This window comes from Triticum aestivum, chromosome 2A (genome assembly GCF_018294505.1).
Source record: "Triticum aestivum cultivar Chinese Spring chromosome 2A, IWGSC CS RefSeq v2.1, whole genome shotgun sequence".
Classification (NCBI taxonomy): domain Eukaryota; kingdom Viridiplantae; phylum Streptophyta; class Magnoliopsida; order Poales; family Poaceae; genus Triticum; species Triticum aestivum.
This window is the reverse complement of record NC_057797.1, coordinates 716,287,243-716,304,736: the sequence shown is the minus strand read 5'-3', so window position 1 is coordinate 716,304,736 and position 17,494 is coordinate 716,287,243. Positions and strand designations below refer to the sequence as shown.

General features: G+C 50.1%; 3 protein-coding genes across 4 annotated transcripts; all 3 read left to right on the top strand.

The window, feature by feature from the left end:
• Positions 1-437: 437 nt before the first annotated feature.
• On the top strand, positions 438-6,678 carry LOC123190487 (uncharacterized). Of its 2 annotated transcripts, none has more exons than XM_044603139.1 (2): positions 438-594; positions 3,154-6,678. In XM_044603139.1, exon 2 carries the CDS (start codon positions 3,159-3,161, stop codon positions 5,463-5,465), a length of 2,307 nt encoding a protein of 768 aa, XP_044459074.1. In that variant the 5' UTR covers positions 438-594; positions 3,154-3,158; the 3' UTR covers positions 5,466-6,678. The 2 variants fall into 2 exon arrangements, with proteins under 2 accessions (XP_044459074.1, XP_044459075.1); XM_044603140.1 differs by having other exon boundaries at positions 3,149-6,678.
• Positions 6,679-12,368: 5,690 nt separating this feature from the next.
• Positions 12,369-12,974, top strand: LOC123186131 (uncharacterized). Its single transcript, XM_044597920.1, has one exon. It carries the CDS (start codon positions 12,510-12,512, stop codon positions 12,933-12,935), a length of 426 nt encoding a protein of 141 aa, XP_044453855.1. The 5' UTR covers positions 12,369-12,509; the 3' UTR covers positions 12,936-12,974.
• A 279-nt stretch (positions 12,975-13,253) lies between these two features.
• On the top strand, positions 13,254-16,504 carry LOC123186130 (phospholipid scramblase family protein C343.06c). The gene is made up of 10 exons (XM_044597919.1): positions 13,254-13,367; positions 13,489-13,536; positions 13,652-13,696; positions 14,849-14,914; positions 15,003-15,059; positions 15,133-15,194; positions 15,310-15,430; positions 15,786-15,878; positions 15,965-16,077; positions 16,238-16,504. The coding sequence occupies exons 1-10, from the start codon at positions 13,350-13,352 to the stop codon at positions 16,260-16,262; spliced, it is 648 nt and encodes a 215-aa protein (XP_044453854.1). The 5' UTR covers positions 13,254-13,349; the 3' UTR covers positions 16,263-16,504.
• The last annotated feature ends 990 nt before the right edge of the window (positions 16,505-17,494 follow it).

The following is a 17,494-nucleotide window of genomic DNA, read 5'->3' as shown; positions in this document are numbered from 1 at the left end:
CCGCCTGGTCACGAAATTTCGACTCAGCCGGACGCTTTAAACGGATCTCAAACGTCCGGACTGACTGGTATCCCTTATATCCCTAAACGTGAATGTTTGAGGGGACAGATTTGCACATCGCAGGTGCAGATGCTCTTAGCCATGCTCTAAAATGGAGTGTCGCTCTCCTCCGTCCCCACTCTCCCTGTCTCCAGTCCACGCGGGATTCAGATCCTCTGACTTAGGAAGAGAAGTCAGGGAAGCTACAGTAGCCTGACTTCCCTTCTCTAGATTTTCATAAGCTGCAATTTAACACAACGATTATGTACAGTGATTGTCCACAGTAATCTGTGCATCTACAGTGATTCCTGGGCAGTGTCGGATCTCTAACTTGCCTTCCATATTTTACACAAAGAGGCCACTGTAGCTCCCTGACTTTCCTCTTGCATGTCAGAGGATCCCTCTCCGTCCACGCGGGGGGTAACCCCCCCAAAAAAGTATCACGCGACGTGGACGACTACTGCTGTCAGTGCGTCATGTCAGCGCTACTCAGGCCACAGACGAGGACGAGATAGGCAGCTGAAGGATCGCCCGCCGTCCAAAAGGCCAGCACAGGTAACCGCCAAATCCAAGACTACGGCCTGTGGCGTCCGTTCTTCTTCAGTAAATCGCAGTTTTGATTTGATGGGCTCCGGTTAGGGTTCTTGATCTCTGTTCCCCACCATCGCGTTCCTGATTCTTCCAAGCTCGTGACTGGCTGTGTTATGCCTAGGAGGATCTTTTCTTCTTCTCCTTCTTTTTAGCCCTTAATTTTACCAGCCGGTCGAGAATTTCTAGTTCTAATCTGCTGCGCAACCAGTGATTTGGTTTAGGTTTTTGGATGAGAAGTGATTGGGGATCCGTGGAGAAGCGAGAGGATAAGCAAAATATTGGTTGGTCAGGATGAGACGAGCAGAGATTTAATTGTTTTTTTTGGAAGAGTTTTTTTTTTACAGAAATTAAGGTCATTGTGATGATGATTTAATTGGCCGTCGAAAATTTCTTGTTTCACCTGCTGCGCTGCCAATGATTCGGTTTAGTTTGATATATGTGATTGGGGGTTCCTGGAGAAGGGAGAAGATAAGCTAAATCTTGGTTTGGTCAGGATGAGATGAGCAGAGTTTATTGATTTCTTTTTCTGAAATAGTAAATTTTAATTAACATTGAGGTAATTCTGGTGATGTTTGATGTAGCTAAGCAGCCAACCGATGTGCATAACCATTAGGGCATCACTTCCATTTTGTTAAGATGTTGACATGTCCTGTCCTGCCATACTAGTTTTACAAGCTGCATCCCCTGTTTTTATTTTACACTAGTACAGCACCACCATTAATTTGCTATCACGCGCAGAATGAAATTGTGTTGCTTCCTCATAAGAGTTCTCCCGTACCAAAAGTAAAATCGTAGATTCGGTTTGCTTCATGCATAATAGCCCACCGATTGGAAAGTAGTCACATGAAAAATGAACAGAGAGTCCATAATTAGAGTGAGTCAATCAGTGCCATGGGAAGGATACAATAAATAAACTGGAATTCGGTTAGCAGAATTTACTAGACCATGATGCTTAACGAAACATCACAACAGTATTACCGGTATGAGCTTTTTTTAGAAAAGGAGGATGACCCCCGGCCTCTGCATCTGGTCGATGCATACGGCCACTTTATTAATTATTATCACAAAACCTTACAAAGCCATACAACAGCAAGACTAAAGCCACCGTCTAAGCAACATCTGTCGCTACACCTATCCAAATGATGAAGGGGCGCAGATAGTCTGGGCCTAATACCAAACAGACATCGCAGCCAAACCTAAACATCTAAGACCTGAGGTCCCAACCAGGACGCCTGCCGGGTATGGGGCACCTACCAGTCCGGCGCACTCCTCAACCAGGACGCCTGCCGGGTATGAGGCCGCCGCAGCCACCTGCCACAAATCCATCTTCAGAGCTGTACTGTTGCATGTACTGTGCCAGGTCTTTCTGCCATCGACGCCACCACGACGCCCGACAACGTCGTCCTCCTGCGCGAGTCCATCCTCCCACAGCGACATCAGTGTGTAGGATGAAGCACCGCTCCATCAAAGAATCCGTCCACTGGTCCCTCGATCACGTGTGTACCTCCAAAAATGACGCCCCCAAGGGAGGAACGACACCAGAGCGCCGCCGTCATCCGATCATCCGATCTAGGGTTTCCCCCAGAGGTAGCAGAGAGTGGCCTTGAACTTCTCCACGGCGATGCCTTCAAGAAGGGAATGACGCAGATAGCGCCACCACCGCCGGCCTTAGCAGAAGCCGAAGGCAAGTTTTCACCCAGATTAGTTCGAAGGAATCCAACTCTCGTGCACGGGCCGCCGTCACCACCAGCACCACCAGGCAGACCCTGGAGTACCGGCAATCAGCGAGCCACCGGCACCACCGCATCCAGATCGCCGGCCACGCCGGGCCGCCGCCATCCCCCGCCCCGTCCGGGTCAGAGACGGAGCTGCCGACCGCGCACAGGGACCGCCGCCGCCTGCACACGCCGGAGCGCCGCCGAGATCCCAGCGCCCGCCACCGCTTGCCGAAGCCAACCGCCGCCCGAGCACTGGCGCCACCGTGGAGCCATCAGATCGGGGAGGGAGACGTCGCGCGCCGACCACCCTCGCGGACCCCGCCGCACGCCCGAGCGCCGGCGCCACCGCGGCGCCATCAGATCGGGAGGAGGAAGAGCCCGCGCCTCGCCGCCCCGCGCAGACCACGCCGCCGCCATCGCCGCAGCGCCACCAAAGGGGAGCCCCGCAGATCCGCCGGCGACACGACCTGCCGCCGAGCCGAGCGCCGCCGTGAGGGCCGGCCGTCCCGCGCCGCCCAGGAGCCTCGCGAGGAGGGAGGGAGCCCCGCCGCCGCCGGCGCACGCGCGGGCTTTGCCCGGCGGCGTCCCCTGGCGGCGGCGAGGGAGAAGGAAGGCGAAGGAAGGGAGCGGCGGCGGCGATCTAGGGTTCCACCCGGGCCGCTCGCGGGAGCGGCACGGGGGACGGGGGATGTGGTGACTGCCTTCTTGTCCTGTTGAAGCTACAGATTTGTTTTCTTTGTTTCCATTACCGGTGTGAGCTTAATTGCCTATGAGATATTATCATCTAATTTTGGTTTCAGTGCAGGAGAAATGGAAGGATGGCTGAACCAGATGGGGATGATCCGGATAGCGGTCCTTTCAAGCTTTGCTGCACATCTTGTTCTCATCCTCCTTGCTGGGATTCGTCGGCGTACAGCCTCCGGTGGGCGGATGCTCCTTCTGTGGCTGGCGTACCAGCTGGCCAACTGGGCCGCGGCGTATGCCCTTGGTAACCTGTCCTTCGGCAGCAGGTTGCAGGAGCAGCCGCAGCTGGTCGCGTTCTGGGCGCCATTCCTCTTGCAGCATCTCGGCGGCCCGGACAACATTAGCGCCTACTCCCTGGAGGACAATGTGCTGTCAGGGCGGCAAGCACTCAATGCCTTTGTGCAGGTCGGGGGAGCCATTTATGTCGTGTACAAGCACATATACCTTGGCGGTGGCGACAGAGCTTTGCTTCGGGCATCCATCATCATTCTCACCGTCGGTGTTGCCAAGTATGTGGAGAGGGTGTTCGCACTACGGCGAGGCAACTTGGGCAACATCCGGAGCTCAAACAAGAAGAAGAAACTAAGCAGATTCACTGATGTCTCGGGCTCCAGAAAGGGAACTGTGCTGGACAATGAGCAAGCCCTGATGGTTGCCCACAACATGTTCCCGTTCTGCCAGCGTGCAATGACTGATTCTTCTGTCAACATGGATTCACCTGACCTTGATGCAAGCAGAGAAATGTTCTCTTTTGGGTGGGAGAGTATGTGCAAGGTGGTGGAGATGGAGCTTTCTCTCATGTACGACATCCTCTACACCAAGGCAGCCATGGTCCACACCTGGGGCGGCTACTTGATCCGTTTTCTTTCGCCAATCGCCACCGTCACGGCATTTGTTCTGTTTCTGTTCTACAGCAAAGACGGCCAGAGGAGAGAAGATCTGGTCATCACCTACACCTTGCTGGTAGCTACCTTCATCCTGGACGTGAGATGGCTGTTTGGGGCAGTTGGGTCTACCTGGATGCACATGTTCCTGCAGGCTCGGCCACGGTGCTGGCTTCACCACAATGTTTTGTGCTCTGGGTCTGGGATATGGCGTCGCCTCCGCCGTGTCATCGTGTCTCTGCGCCGTGGCCGGCTAGCCCTTCTCATGGCGCTGAGCAGCTACAGAATGTGGTCGGGCACCATTGGGCAGTACAGCCTGCTGCACGAGTGCACCCGTACCTGTGACACGACAACTCTGTGCGGGAGAGCAGCCAAGAAAATTGGATTGGAAGAGGGTTGGAACGAACACCGGCACTCTGAGTCTGAAGGTCTTAAGCTTTCAGAAGATGTCAAGAGGTTGGTGTTCGAACGTGTACGGACGATACTCAAATCAACATATGAGGTCGACAAGGATGAGGAGGCTGCATATTCCATGAATGACGTTACGACATTCTGGGGTCAGGTGGCAGCCAAGATGTGTCGGAGGAAACTGCGGAGATTCCGGCTGGCATTTGGCCGTGAGTTCCAGGAGGACATCCTTGTGTGGCACATCGCCACGCAAGTTTTCCTCACGAGTGATGATGGCAAGTTGTATGCAGAGACAAAGCATGCCAAGGCGATCAAGGCGCTGTCAGAGTACCTCATGTTCCTCGTTGCCGTGCGCCGTCACATGCTACCGGGCCTTGTTCTCCGCAGCCTGTACGAAGTAACCAAGGAGTCCTTGCAGGATGTATGGCGTGATGAGGTTGGGACCAGTTCCATTCAAGGTTCCGGTTCGACGGTGAGCGGCAGAGAAGAGAAGCTTGCCAGAATCCTCCGTGACAAGAAGGACGCAGACAGTGAGTGGGGTCTTGAGCATGATAAAACTCGTCTGGTCTCTGACGGAGCTAATATTGCCATGGTGCTGCTCAGCGCCGATGAGTCAGAGATGCCGGAACTGCTGGAACTCGTCTTTAACGTGTGGGTGGACAAGCTGCTGTATGCGGGCACCCGATGCAGCCGGGAATCCCATGCTAGGCAGCTCAGCCGTGGCGGTGAGCTCACGACCATCGTGTGGATTCTGGCAGAACATGTTGGCCCATTTCAGATCGGCCAACACGGCCCAGATAATAAAAAACAGGAACCTTGTCCGCCACCGCCGCCGCCACTGCCGCCGCCACCCATTTATACGCAGGAGAGACCGCCGTGGTGGAGCATAGTGATTCCGCCACCGCCACCGCCGATGGTCGAACAACCCAAAAAGGAGGAACCTCGTCCACCGCCGACGCCGCGTCCGGTCCCATTTCCGCTGCCGATGGACATTGAAACCCCCCCAAAAGAGGAGCCTTGTCCGCCACGGCCGCATCGTGAGAGGAGTAGAAGGTATGCTACGCTATATCCGGTGGACTGATTGCTCTCTATCATTTGGCGACCATTGATTTGGTATCCACTGGGCATGGGCATGATAAAGTTCTCTCATCATCGTTAACTACAGAAAGGGATATATTCCAAATTTACAATCAGCTAGTAAATAGAGTCTTAAGGTTCTAAAGACACAGTTTGCTATGATCTGTCAGTCATACATACAAGCCGCCTCCCGATTTCCTTTATGCTTATATAAAGTCCACCTTGAGCTAAAGAAAAAAGGCCATGGCTGTGTATTCTATTCAAGTTCTTAATAATAACCGAAAATAGATTTTATACTCCCCCCGATCCATATTACTTGTCGCAGCTTAGTACAATTTTGAAGTTGTACTAAAGTATCGGAGAGTTATATTAAAGCTGCAACAAGTAATATGGATCAGAGGGAGCAGCAGATTTTAGGAGCCATGATGCTTCCAGAGCAAGGGAAAAAGAGAAAACTCACCCCGCCCGAGCGGCGCACGGCGTCGTGCTCAGTCGAGGACCCCAAGCCAAGACAGGTAACAGCCCATGATAAGATCTCTCTGAAGTTTGTTTTCTTTGGTGATAAAACAAAACCTTATGCTGGCCAGGATGAAAACTGAACGACGGGTGTTTAGAGCCATCAGAACAACGTGCATTTTAGTACATCACACAGAAAACATCTTGCATTCCTTTGTAGTGCTGTTTTAAGAAGCTGTGCATCTCTCGGGCATGACATTTACTAGGTACCACAACTTCGTCATCAACATTGCATACAATTCCTTTGCTTACCAGAAGTTGAATCCTTTTTCCCATATACCTTGGTATTATTATAAATGTTAGAGAAACTGCTGAGTTATAACTGCACAAACTCCTTTTGCCATTCCTCCTCACAAACTCGTTTTCTCTTTGTTTGATGCACTTGTTTGTAATTGTATGTGTGCATGTTGTTATGCAGAGGCGGGTTTTGTACTCGTGGCTGTATTATCTTGATGTGATGAGTTAGTCAATCTTTTTCCTTTTATCGAAAAACTGTATTCAACATAGCAGTATAGCATTGATCTCGTATGGAAAAATAGTGCATGTGCAACTTGTCAGTCAGCACTTGTTAATGTTGTTTCCTTTTTTTTAGAAAAGGAGGTTGAAACCCCGGGCTCTGCATCAATCGTTGCATGCAGCCATCTTTATTAATTATTCCACAATGGTCTGACAAGAACATACATCAAATCATCCGAAGCCATCACTCACATCTACAAATTCGATAATGAGGAGTGCTCTCACTCTCCTTATCTACAACCAGTGTCGTCGCCAATCCATCCACATAACGTATCGGGACTAACAGCTGGTGCAGCAGACCTAAAGCGCACACCACATGCACACGTTTTAGAAGCCGCCATCTTTATCGGACCACTGACCCATCTTCAGGAGATAGCTCCACATCATCCTTGCCAGTCCGGACATCCATCGACGCCACCACGGCGCACAACGGCATCACCGCCTTGCGCTCGTCCGTCCAGACGCGAAGACTTTGGAAGATCTGTCGTGCGTAGCACCTGCCAACCAGGCATGACTCAGCGTAGCACCTGTCGGCCAGGCATGACTTGACAACTCCACCGAAGCTTCATGCAAGACGGAGCCGCTCCACCTCCTGCCTGTGTCTTCTAGCGCTGCTCCACAGACGATGCTCCCAAGAGAGAAACGACACCGCAATACCGCCATCGTCCGATCTGGAGAACCAGATCCTAGGGTTTCCCCCGAAGCAGTGCCCATCACCAGCAACCGTCAAGGACCCACACAGTTGCCCACCACCACTCAACCCTCAAGGCGGTGCCTTCAGTAAGGTCACGGCGTCAAGGACGCCGCCGCCGCCCACCGGAGTTAGGATTTTCACCCGAGAGGCAGAGAGCGGGGAAATGAAGGAGCAAACATAGACCGACGTCTTCAAGAAGAAAAGCGGCGCCCTTGAGCGTCGTCGTCGGCGCGGCCGGTCGGGGCCGACCAAGGGGTTTCCTCCAATCTGGATCTCCTCCATCAGCTTCACCCGCGGCCAGGGTCCCGGCAACCACGCCGGCACCGTCAGGAACCCGCAGGAGAGAAGCCCACTGATTAGGGCCGGATGACTGCGGCCAGATCTGCGCTAGAACCCACCGCCTGTGCGTACCGGCAGCCGTACAAGCCGACTCTGACAACGCCGACCACATATCTGGCCACACCCAGATCCGGCGCACCCGCCGCACCGACGACCACCTCCACTCGCTGTAGTGGAGAACCACCCTGGACACGCAGCCAAGCGCCGACACCACGGGCCGCCACCACCCGCAGCAGGACGTATTTGGGCAGGGTGCGCCTAGATTCGCCGCCACCGCGCGCCATGGCTGACCACCACGCTGCCCCGGCAGGGGCGGAGCTGGAGCAAATCTTACCCGATGCACCACTTTAACAAGGCATAAATTTTTTCAAGCGTGGATGTATTGAATAAATGTGTGTTTTATAGGTTTAACACACATTATTGGATATAATAGAAGCGATTTGTAAAAACGAAATGTAGCCATCAAATTGCTTACTATAATGATAAAACAAGGGATATAACTACTTGAAATGTAGCCCAAATGAAAGTACTTAGATTGCTAAAAATTGAAAATTACCTTAGTATGTTTCTATTCCTCCAGGCCATGAAATACTCAACCACTTGTTTCTATTCCTCCAGGCCATGAAATACTCAACCACTTGAGCATTGGTGGCCCTTTTCATTTCTTCCTTCTCCACATAACAAATAATATCATCACTCAAACTTTCATCATTGAGGCGATTGCCCTGATCATACTGAATCTCCTCTTCCCAATTTATGTCTTCTGGCTGTGATGGTGCATTTCTTTTGAGAAGAAACTTGTCCATAGTATCTGTATTTGACAAATATAAATTATAAATGAGACATGGAGAATTGTATAGGCAAATAAAATATAACCTAATTAGAAGTTATAACCCTAGAAAATACTCCACACTTTTACCAAAACATAGTGATTTACTATATTCACTACAAGTCTATACATGATTGTTGAAGTTCAACAAAACTAGGAAAAGCAAGACAAAGGCCCTACCACAATTGTGGCCTTTTGTAATTTATCATCTTGGCGGACACACAGACGAACATTCAAGATTGGAATTTGAAAAGGATGCGAAATTACCGAGCACCGGACGGCATGCAACGTTGCTCGTGCGCGTCGCTTCGTCACCGTGTGAGGACCCAGGCTGCATGGAGGCCGGCGGCCGGCGCGCTGCCGCTGCCGCCTCCGGCGGCTGTGTGGGACGGCGACGCGCAGGGGGCGTATGGAGTATGGTAGGCTGGGTTCGTACGCGTAATGCACAAATCGATCGATGGATCGATTAGTTTTTTTCTAGTGAAAAAAAAGATGGATCGATTAGGTTTGCGTACGTAACTACGTGAAGAGATTCTCTTTTTTTTCATAGACAAAAACTACGTGAGGAGATGGTGGATGCGCAAGCGAACCGTCGTGCGTGCGTGTACTGCTGCGTTGGGCCAGTCCGGAGGCGTCGGAGTGGCTGGAACGGGCTGACCCTGATGCACAGCTCTTGGGCCACCCTGATGCACTCGGCCTTTTTAACTAATAGGCACTGCTAGGGAATTTTTTCACCCGTATTCCTGTGCATACGGGTCAGCCCAATGGGCTCCGCCCCTGTGCCCCGGCAACCATGGAGGCGCAGCCCCGCCGAAAAGCCCTGGAGCCGCCGCTCCAGCTTCCTATCTCCGCCGCCGCGCCTGAAGCCCAGGGTCGTCGTCGCGCGCAGCCCGAGTCCGCCCCTAGGATGAAGGGCGAGCCCGCCACCGCCGTTCGTCGGACGAGCTTTGCTCGCCGGCTTCCTCCGGCGGCGGCGGGAGAGGGTGGGTCGGGGTGGATGGGGGCGGCGGCGGCTAGGGTTAGCCCGAGCCGCCCCCCTGGGGGCAGCGCGAGCGCGATGGGGTGGGAACGGGTTGTATTTTAAATGTTGTTTCCTTTACAATGAAAAAAAATGCAGTGTCATCACTGCATGAATCCAAGATTATATGACATGAAATTTGTGTCACTTGATTCATATTGAAAAATATTTTGTTATGATAGTGATACTATCATCACATAAGTTAAATATTGAGAAAGTAATTGTTGGTCAAAATCTTGTCTTATAGAAACAAAATATGTCTTATTCCTTGGAACACAGGGGGGAGTAAACAATAACAAAAAGACTGTTAATAACTCTTCTTGCCCTTAAAAAAACTCTTCTTGCATTTCATTCATCCGAGTTTGGATTATATGCTTAGAGCATCTCTAATAGATGGCCCAAATTTTGGCGGTCCAAACAGGTGATGGTCCAAATTTGGAGCATCAAAAAATGCTTTTTACATCTCCGAAAAAGGCTCAACTTCAATAGATGGTTCAAAACGGAGATGTAAAAATAAGAGAAACTCCAACAAATGGTCCAAAACAAAGATGCAAAACTGGCCCGCGGCCACGCGGCTGCTGTTCAGCCACTATACAGCCATGGTTTTGCGTTCAAATATCACTTCAAATTTGAAATAAAGTGCAGCATCATCATAGTTCAAATCATAACAAAAGTGCATCATCATCATCATAGTTTGAAATCCCTCTACCAAAAGTGCAACGTCCCAGTCAAAGTTTTTTGTCCTACAAATTAAAATACACATGAATATCATTTATATGGATCATCAACACCACCGACGTTGTGAACCATGGCACGATCATCATCATCATCACCGTTGTGAACCGCGGCTGCCTTCGAGTTTTTGGTCGGTCACGCCGCAGTTTCATCCGGGTTCCGACCGCGATTAGCCGCCCATTTTCGTACCTTCGAGGCCTTCGCAGGAACCGCCGACCCAGGGGCGACAGGCCGAACGGGGTGGCGTGAATCCGGGGCGACGACATGGACGCGGTGGTAGAGGGTGAGTTCGCCGCGGTGGCAACGACGGTGGCGGCGGAGAAGGCGGCGGGGTCGTCGGCTTCGGCCATGGCGGCGGCGGAAGGCGTGCGGGAGGGGGGGGGAGGGGTGGACGGGCGGGCGGTCGCAAGGTGGAAGGTGAATGAACTGGCGGTTGGGCGTTGGCTCGCGGCCGCGGCCGCGATTTTTTTACATCACTTGTATCTCTTGATGTAAATTTGCATTATGAAATTTTTATTTTTACATCACCGGGAGGCCGCGGTTCAATTTTTTTTACATATTGACCGTCTGTTGGAGTAGTGTTTTTTGCCCCAGACGGTCAAAAAGTTCGATATTTTTACATTTAGACCATCTATTGGAAATGCTCTTATGCACTCAGCGATCAAGTTCGTATTTCAATGCCAGGGAGGCCGGCAATATCTAGAGCAGCATCGTCAGTGGAACCAGTGCCTACAGAACGACGCTTCTTGAAGGCCGTGCCTGGGACGAGCTCGCCGGAGTACGAGAGCAAATGAATCCGATAGGGCGAGCGGGATAGATTTGGTGCAATTTCAGAAAAGATAGGGTTGTTGGGTCCGCCATGCATATTAGTTTCGTATTTGAGCTGGATATGAGGGGTGCCGATCAGCCCGGATATTTGAGGCCAGTTTAAGAAGCCCGTGTGGGTCGCCTTTTTGTGGCCGATTACTGACCGGGTCGTCCGCCTGGACGTTTGAGACGGGGTTGGGGCGCCGGCTGTAGATGCTCTTAGACCACTCGAAATCACTATTAAGGAGTGGGGTTGCTAAATCTCAGTCGACTGAAACATAATGAAGTCTCAGTCGATGCTACATCCATGAGATATTACATAGAGATCCGTGCAAAAATTTCTTTAATTTTTTTCTTTCTTTCTTTCATATGTTGTGTCACTTGATCGAGACTTGCTTAAGTCTCAAACGACCGAGATCCAGCCACACCCTTAAGTATTCCTTGCAAAGGTCACTCCCACCTCATCAGATTGCGATAAGTTGCGCATTGTATGTGAGTCACTTGTCATAACCTTAGAGTTTTTCATTTTTTCGTAGATTCATTTATTCAAAATGTTTTATCTCTTAAACCATGTGTCTAAATCTCGAATCGTTTTCACTGTTAGGTTCCTCGCGTTGAGATCTTCAAACTAGATCCCATATTGATAAATTTTGATGAACTTTTTTACAGGAAAAAATGGACGGAAACCGAACCAAGAGCATGTGTTTTTTCCTTTTCGAAGAGGCATGATTGTGCCTCTCGCAGAAGCAAATCCATACCTTCATGAGAAGTAAGCCTGTGACTCTCGTGGAAGGAAAGAAATAGTGTTTCCCCGTTTCCGAGAGGCACGACCGTGACTCTCGAGGAAGCAAATCCATGCCTCTAGCGGAAGGAAAAACATGCCCCTCACGGAAGAAAAAAAACAAACATATTTTTCTCTTTTCCGAGAGGCACGGCCGTGCCTCTCGCGGAAGCAAAACCGTGCCTCTCACGGAAGCAAAACCGTGTCTCTTGTGGAAGAATAAAAAAACGTGTTTTTTTTCTGTTTCAGAGAGGTATGGTCGTGCTCGTGCCCTCACGAAAGTAAAACCGTGCCTCCCTGGAAGAAAAACAAACGTGTTTTTTTTTCGTTTTCGAAAGGCATGGTCATTTCTCTTGTGAAAAAAAACCACATTTTTTCGCACAAATTGTATTTTATTATTTCGATTTTCCTGGATCCTGCTTCCTTATTTTTTCCACAAATTGTATTTTTATTTTCCCCCCAAAATACCTCTACTTTAGATTTTTTGTGAGAGATAGATCACTACTTTAGTGATCTGTAGACGCTCACGGAGGGAGTGCTACTTATTATCTCGTACCAAACTGGGCCAGAAGCCCACCCGTGCGGCCGGAGTTGGTTTCGCGATTTTGCGCGCGGGTCCAGGAAAATCGAAAGAGCGGAGCGGGTTCTCAACATTTTGGGGAGCACCCAAAATGCATCAACTTTGCTCACGTACGAGGGCCGCCGCACCACCTTTGCTGCCCAAAACGGCAAAACCCCTCCCCAGCGGCGCCGCCCCGCCGGTGAGCTCGACCAAGCACCTCCGCGCTTCTCCCCACCTCCCCTCCCTCTCCGATGAGCTGGAACCACGCGGCGGCGGCCGCGGCCGGGAGGGTCTCGGCGAGGACCACCGCCAGCCGCGGGTTCGCGAGCGCCGGCGGCGGCCGCCGCGGACGTAGGCCCGCGGCGCCCCAGCCGTGGTCGTGGGCGTGGCTGCGGGGGCTGTGGCGCGGAGAGCCGAAGAAGCAGCGGGGCGCCGCGAAGAGGCCGGGGAGGCGCGCGGCCGAGGGCGACGGCAAGGTCTCGCCCGGCGACGCCGCTCCCTCGTTCGTCGACCCCAATGTGGCAGCGCTGGAGAGCGGCGGGGGAACGGCCGGCGAGGAGGACGCGCCGTCGGGGATCTGCCTGCATCAAGACCTCGACACCGCGCGCGTACAGGCAAGCGGATTCTCAGTTTCCCACCGCAACTTCCTATGCCCGGTTTGGTCTGACGCTGTCTAATTGTTAAAACTAGTCTATCAAAGAGAGTACTTGATGAGCTCGAGGAATCGTGAGCTTTGCTTGGAAATGGTGGTAAAGGCCGTGTTGCACAACGATTTTGGTGGGGAAAATGCTGAAGAGAGTGTAAAATGTACAACATTTGGTGGGGAAAATGCTGAAGGCAGAGTGTGAAATGTACACCATTTTGGTGGGGATAATAGTAGGATACTGGCCACTCAGTTAAAAGGTCTACTTGATGGTTGATGCTTCATCCTGCTGTAGTGATGTAGCTGTTTCAATATATCAATGTGTACATACATAGCTGTTGGAATGATCGAGATTGCTTTTCTGTGTGCATATTTATAGGCCAAACTGAAGCCTCTGCTCTCAAGGGCCAGACTAATCATTACCAGGAAAGTAGAATGGGCAAGTATCATGTTTGCATACGCGCAGGTGATGTATCTGTAACCCACTTCACCTGCATAGCCCAAGAGAATTCCCCAAGTCGTGCTCCCTGTATTTTTCTTCTCTCAGTCAACTTACTCAGTTATCACTATTGTCATCTGAACCTCAGGAGACTAGATACATCATAAAGGATCCACGCACTCCTCGGAGAAAAACTGTGAGTGTCTCTCTTTCCTGACTGCACCAGAGGTTCCATTCATGTACTATCCTGTACTATTTTTGCTCCGTTTTCTAGGCCGTAACGGTTGGCTTGTTTATTCTTCCAATGCCAGCCTGTGGGTTTAATTCGAGAGAAAAGCAACGTCATCCTTAGGCAGGTACTTTTGTGCATTCAGTTGGTTCTAACTATATTTGTACCGCATCATACTGATTTTAAAGATTCTGTTCTGAGATCAGAAATTTTGGTGGTCACATGATATCTTTTACATATAATGCACTGTTCCAAATACCAAATAAGTTGTGTCATAATAGTTGGACTTCTCAGTTTTAGTTATGCTGCTGACTGCTGTATTCTGTTGTATGACACAATCTATTTAACTGGAGTAGTCCCTATACTCCCTGCATTGTTTTTCTCCATATAAATCATCATCATGGGACCATGCATCATGTGTACTGGTCATATGTTTCATCAGTTCGACAGATAACTGAACTTTTTTCTTCATTAGAGGACCATTACATTATTTTTTGTTGGCTGGACAGGGGTGTTGGTGGGGAATAAGTATGTTACCGTATTGACTAGTTATTGGGATGCTTTGAAATGACTATATTATTGTACTCTGTTTCTGTTTTGATTCAATGGAGGTTTCCTCAATAGAAAAAATATTAGTTCTCATGCAGAATTTGATATGTACGATGTGTTCCATCCACGTGGTACTAACTGTGGTATGGCATAAAGGTTAGAGAATCTAACTTACTCCCACCAGTACTAGAAAACCTCATGATCAAGTTTTTTTCGCTGAAGTCCATAAAAAATGGTCACCATGAGTTGAGCAATTCGGCCACAACTGCCCATGTATGTAGTTCTTGCATATGTTCTCACTTCCCTCTTCTCAAGGGAACTTTTGGCATGCTACTAGTACTACTAGCGAGTTAAATCACCGACTAGTTTTTAGCACCTCCCAAATGTGAAGTCACATGTTATATGTATCACAGACTCACAGTGAGCAAGCAACTAGTTGTGCCAAACATGAGAAAGTGGAAGGATTGTGACACTTGCTAGCTAGTGGCGACTAAAATATTTTGGTGATCCAAACACGAAAAAAATAACTGTACACAATCATGAAATTAGTACTATTCCTTCTCAAGGAAAAATATGAAACCTCATAAGCAAAGGTCTTTGTTATCTTCTTCTTTTCCTGAGTGGGGATGTATTTTATTATCTTTCGTATTTATTTATTCATTGTTCTCTTGATGTAAATGACTGCCTTGTAATATAATTGACTACCAGATACTTTTTGCTGATGTTTCAGCTACTTTGGACAAGGCGACCATTCGTTGCAGAATTTACTGATGCCAAGGGTAATGAGATATTCACGGTAAGATCTCAGTAACCCATTGCTTTGTACCATTGTGAATACGCAAAATATACATTAGATTAAGTTCAATTTTTTTTGTTGGATTTAGGTTCGCCGGCCTTTTAGGTGGATCAACAGCTCCATTTATGCAGAAGTGGATGGCAAGGTACAGAGATATTTGTTACTTGATTGTTATGGATATACAGCAATGGTTGTGATTATGATTTCTCTTTGGCCAGGAGGTAGGTGTAGTCCACAGTCGTTGGCATCTTTGGCGTAGAAATTATGACTTGTACTTAGGGTAACATGATCTTCTTCCCTTAACTCTGATTTAGTCAATTTTCTTGGTTTTTTTGCAGGCGCTAGTCTTGCTATACTGACTGACATTTTAATTTGCCAACATTTCTGTTCATCAGGAATAGGCAGTTTGCTGTGGTGGAGAATCCTGGATTTTGGAGCTGGTCCTTTACCCTGCTTGATGAGGATGATAATTTAGTAGCCATAATTGACCGCAAGGTTAGGGGAGTTGGTTGGGAGGTAATGTCCTTTTGACTGGACAACCAAATATTAGTATGCAGTTTACAATATTTATGATATTTAGAGGATACCCCATGCTGTGATGTGACCCGTGCATATACGCGCTATGATGTTATTGCTTGACACTGCTTCTGCGCGCGGGGATATGTCACATGCACATCCACTTGAGAATGATACGATTTTGGTTTAGGATGAGTCCACTTTGTGCTTGTGATACAAACTGAGCGCAAGATTTTTGCATCCCATATCTTTTGCTAATTTTTTCTGTTTGTTAAGCTATTATCAATGTAGAAAGAATGGATTGCGAGTACTAGTGAGTAAGGACTGATGAGCATAACTTTGGTTTCATGCTCAGTGCATGCAGCACTTCACGAATGCTTCCCAGTATGAAGTTCGGTTTGGTGATGCTGGAAAAGGCACCGATAAAGTTTTTTGTTTCGCTAAAGATGTAAGTGTTCTTCCTTGATGAGTGTTTAAAAGCTTCTGCCTGATTGTTAAGCTGATTTGAAGATCAAATTTCATTGGTGCTTCCAGATCCAGAACGACCTTCGCGTGTTTCTCCCGCTGGATTTACCCGAGAGGGCTGTGGCTCTTGCTCTTGCAGTGTCTCTGGACCATGACTGCTTCTCCAGGAGACGATTGGGCTGGTATGTGTGTACTCCCCTAGTTTCAGGATTGCTTAGCCAACTTTTTTGTTTCGAGAAATGATTGCTTAAGTCAAAGTTATGTCCTGTGGATTGCTGATATGTAATGCGGATGTTCACATCCTGTTGCTATAGAATTAACTCAAATGCTTGTTCCTTTCAGGGTTCTTCGCCTTTTAGGAGCATGAGGGAATTGCAGAAAACACCCACTGTCGGGGCAGAGAGGCGATCATCGGATCCCAAGATTCAGGGAACTGCCTTCTGGGTGGAACAATGTTTTTCCAGTTAGTGTTTCCCTGCATCTGTTGCCCTTTCAATCATTCTTTTTGTACATGGCAGACGTAGAATTGCGCCCTGCTGATGCTTCTGGAACTGATCTCAACGGTATTGTGAATGTTCTTGCTAAAGAAAAACATGCGTGATTAGTCGGTTGCCAGCAAATCCAGTTCTGATTTTAGTCGGCTGCCAACAAACATATAACCCGAAAAAACGGTGCGTGATTAGTCGGTCACGTCATGAGATTTGATCCACTTAGAGCAAGTCCAGTAGAGCCCTCAAACCCTCAAACCCCTAAAAATAATTGCTTTTTTTTTTTACAGTTTTCGTCGAAAAAAAGCCGTAGACTAGAACCTCTAAACCCTCAAACCCGTAAAAAAATTTAGAGGTCTAACCCTTAAACTGTTTCCCAACCTGTAGAAGTGAGGGTTGAGAGGAAAAACTCCCCCCCCCAACCCGCACTCCTCTTTCTTTTCGCGCGGGAGGGAAGTTTCATCCCGCCTCCCCGGCTCCTCCCACTGCCTCCTCCCGCCGTCTCGCCCGGTGCCGGCCATGGAGGCCTCCGCCGCCGCGCCCGCCCCACCTGCCGCCGCGCCCGACTCGGGCCCCGCCCCGACCGTGGCCGACGTGGTGGCGGCGACCCACGTCGGGGCCAAGCGGCGGCGGGCGGGCCTCGCCCCGCCTCCTCCCGCCTCCCCGGCTCCCGCCCCGGCGCCCGCCCCCGCCGCCGCGCCCGCCCCCAAGAAGAGCCGGCCGAAGGCGACCTCACATGGGTCGCGAGGGGCAGCCTCCAAGGTCGCCAGCTCGTCCCCGGCCGTGAACAAGCCGCGGAAGAAGCCCGTGGCGCGGAAGAAGCCCGCGGCCCCGCCCGCCGCCGTCGCCGAACCTCCTCCCGCCGCGCACGAGGTGTTCGAGGAAATGGCAACCCCATCCTTGTTCATGGACCTCCTCCAAAACGCGGAGGTGGACCTCGGAGCTCCGCCTCTAGACCCCTTTAGGGTTGGTGACGACTTGGAGGAAGATGAGGAAGATGAGGAAGATGACGGGGATGACGAGGAGGAGGTGGCCGAGATAGTGGAGGAGGCATTCACCACCGCTTCCCGCCCACACCGCGGTCGACAAACTACACCGAGGCGGAAGATAT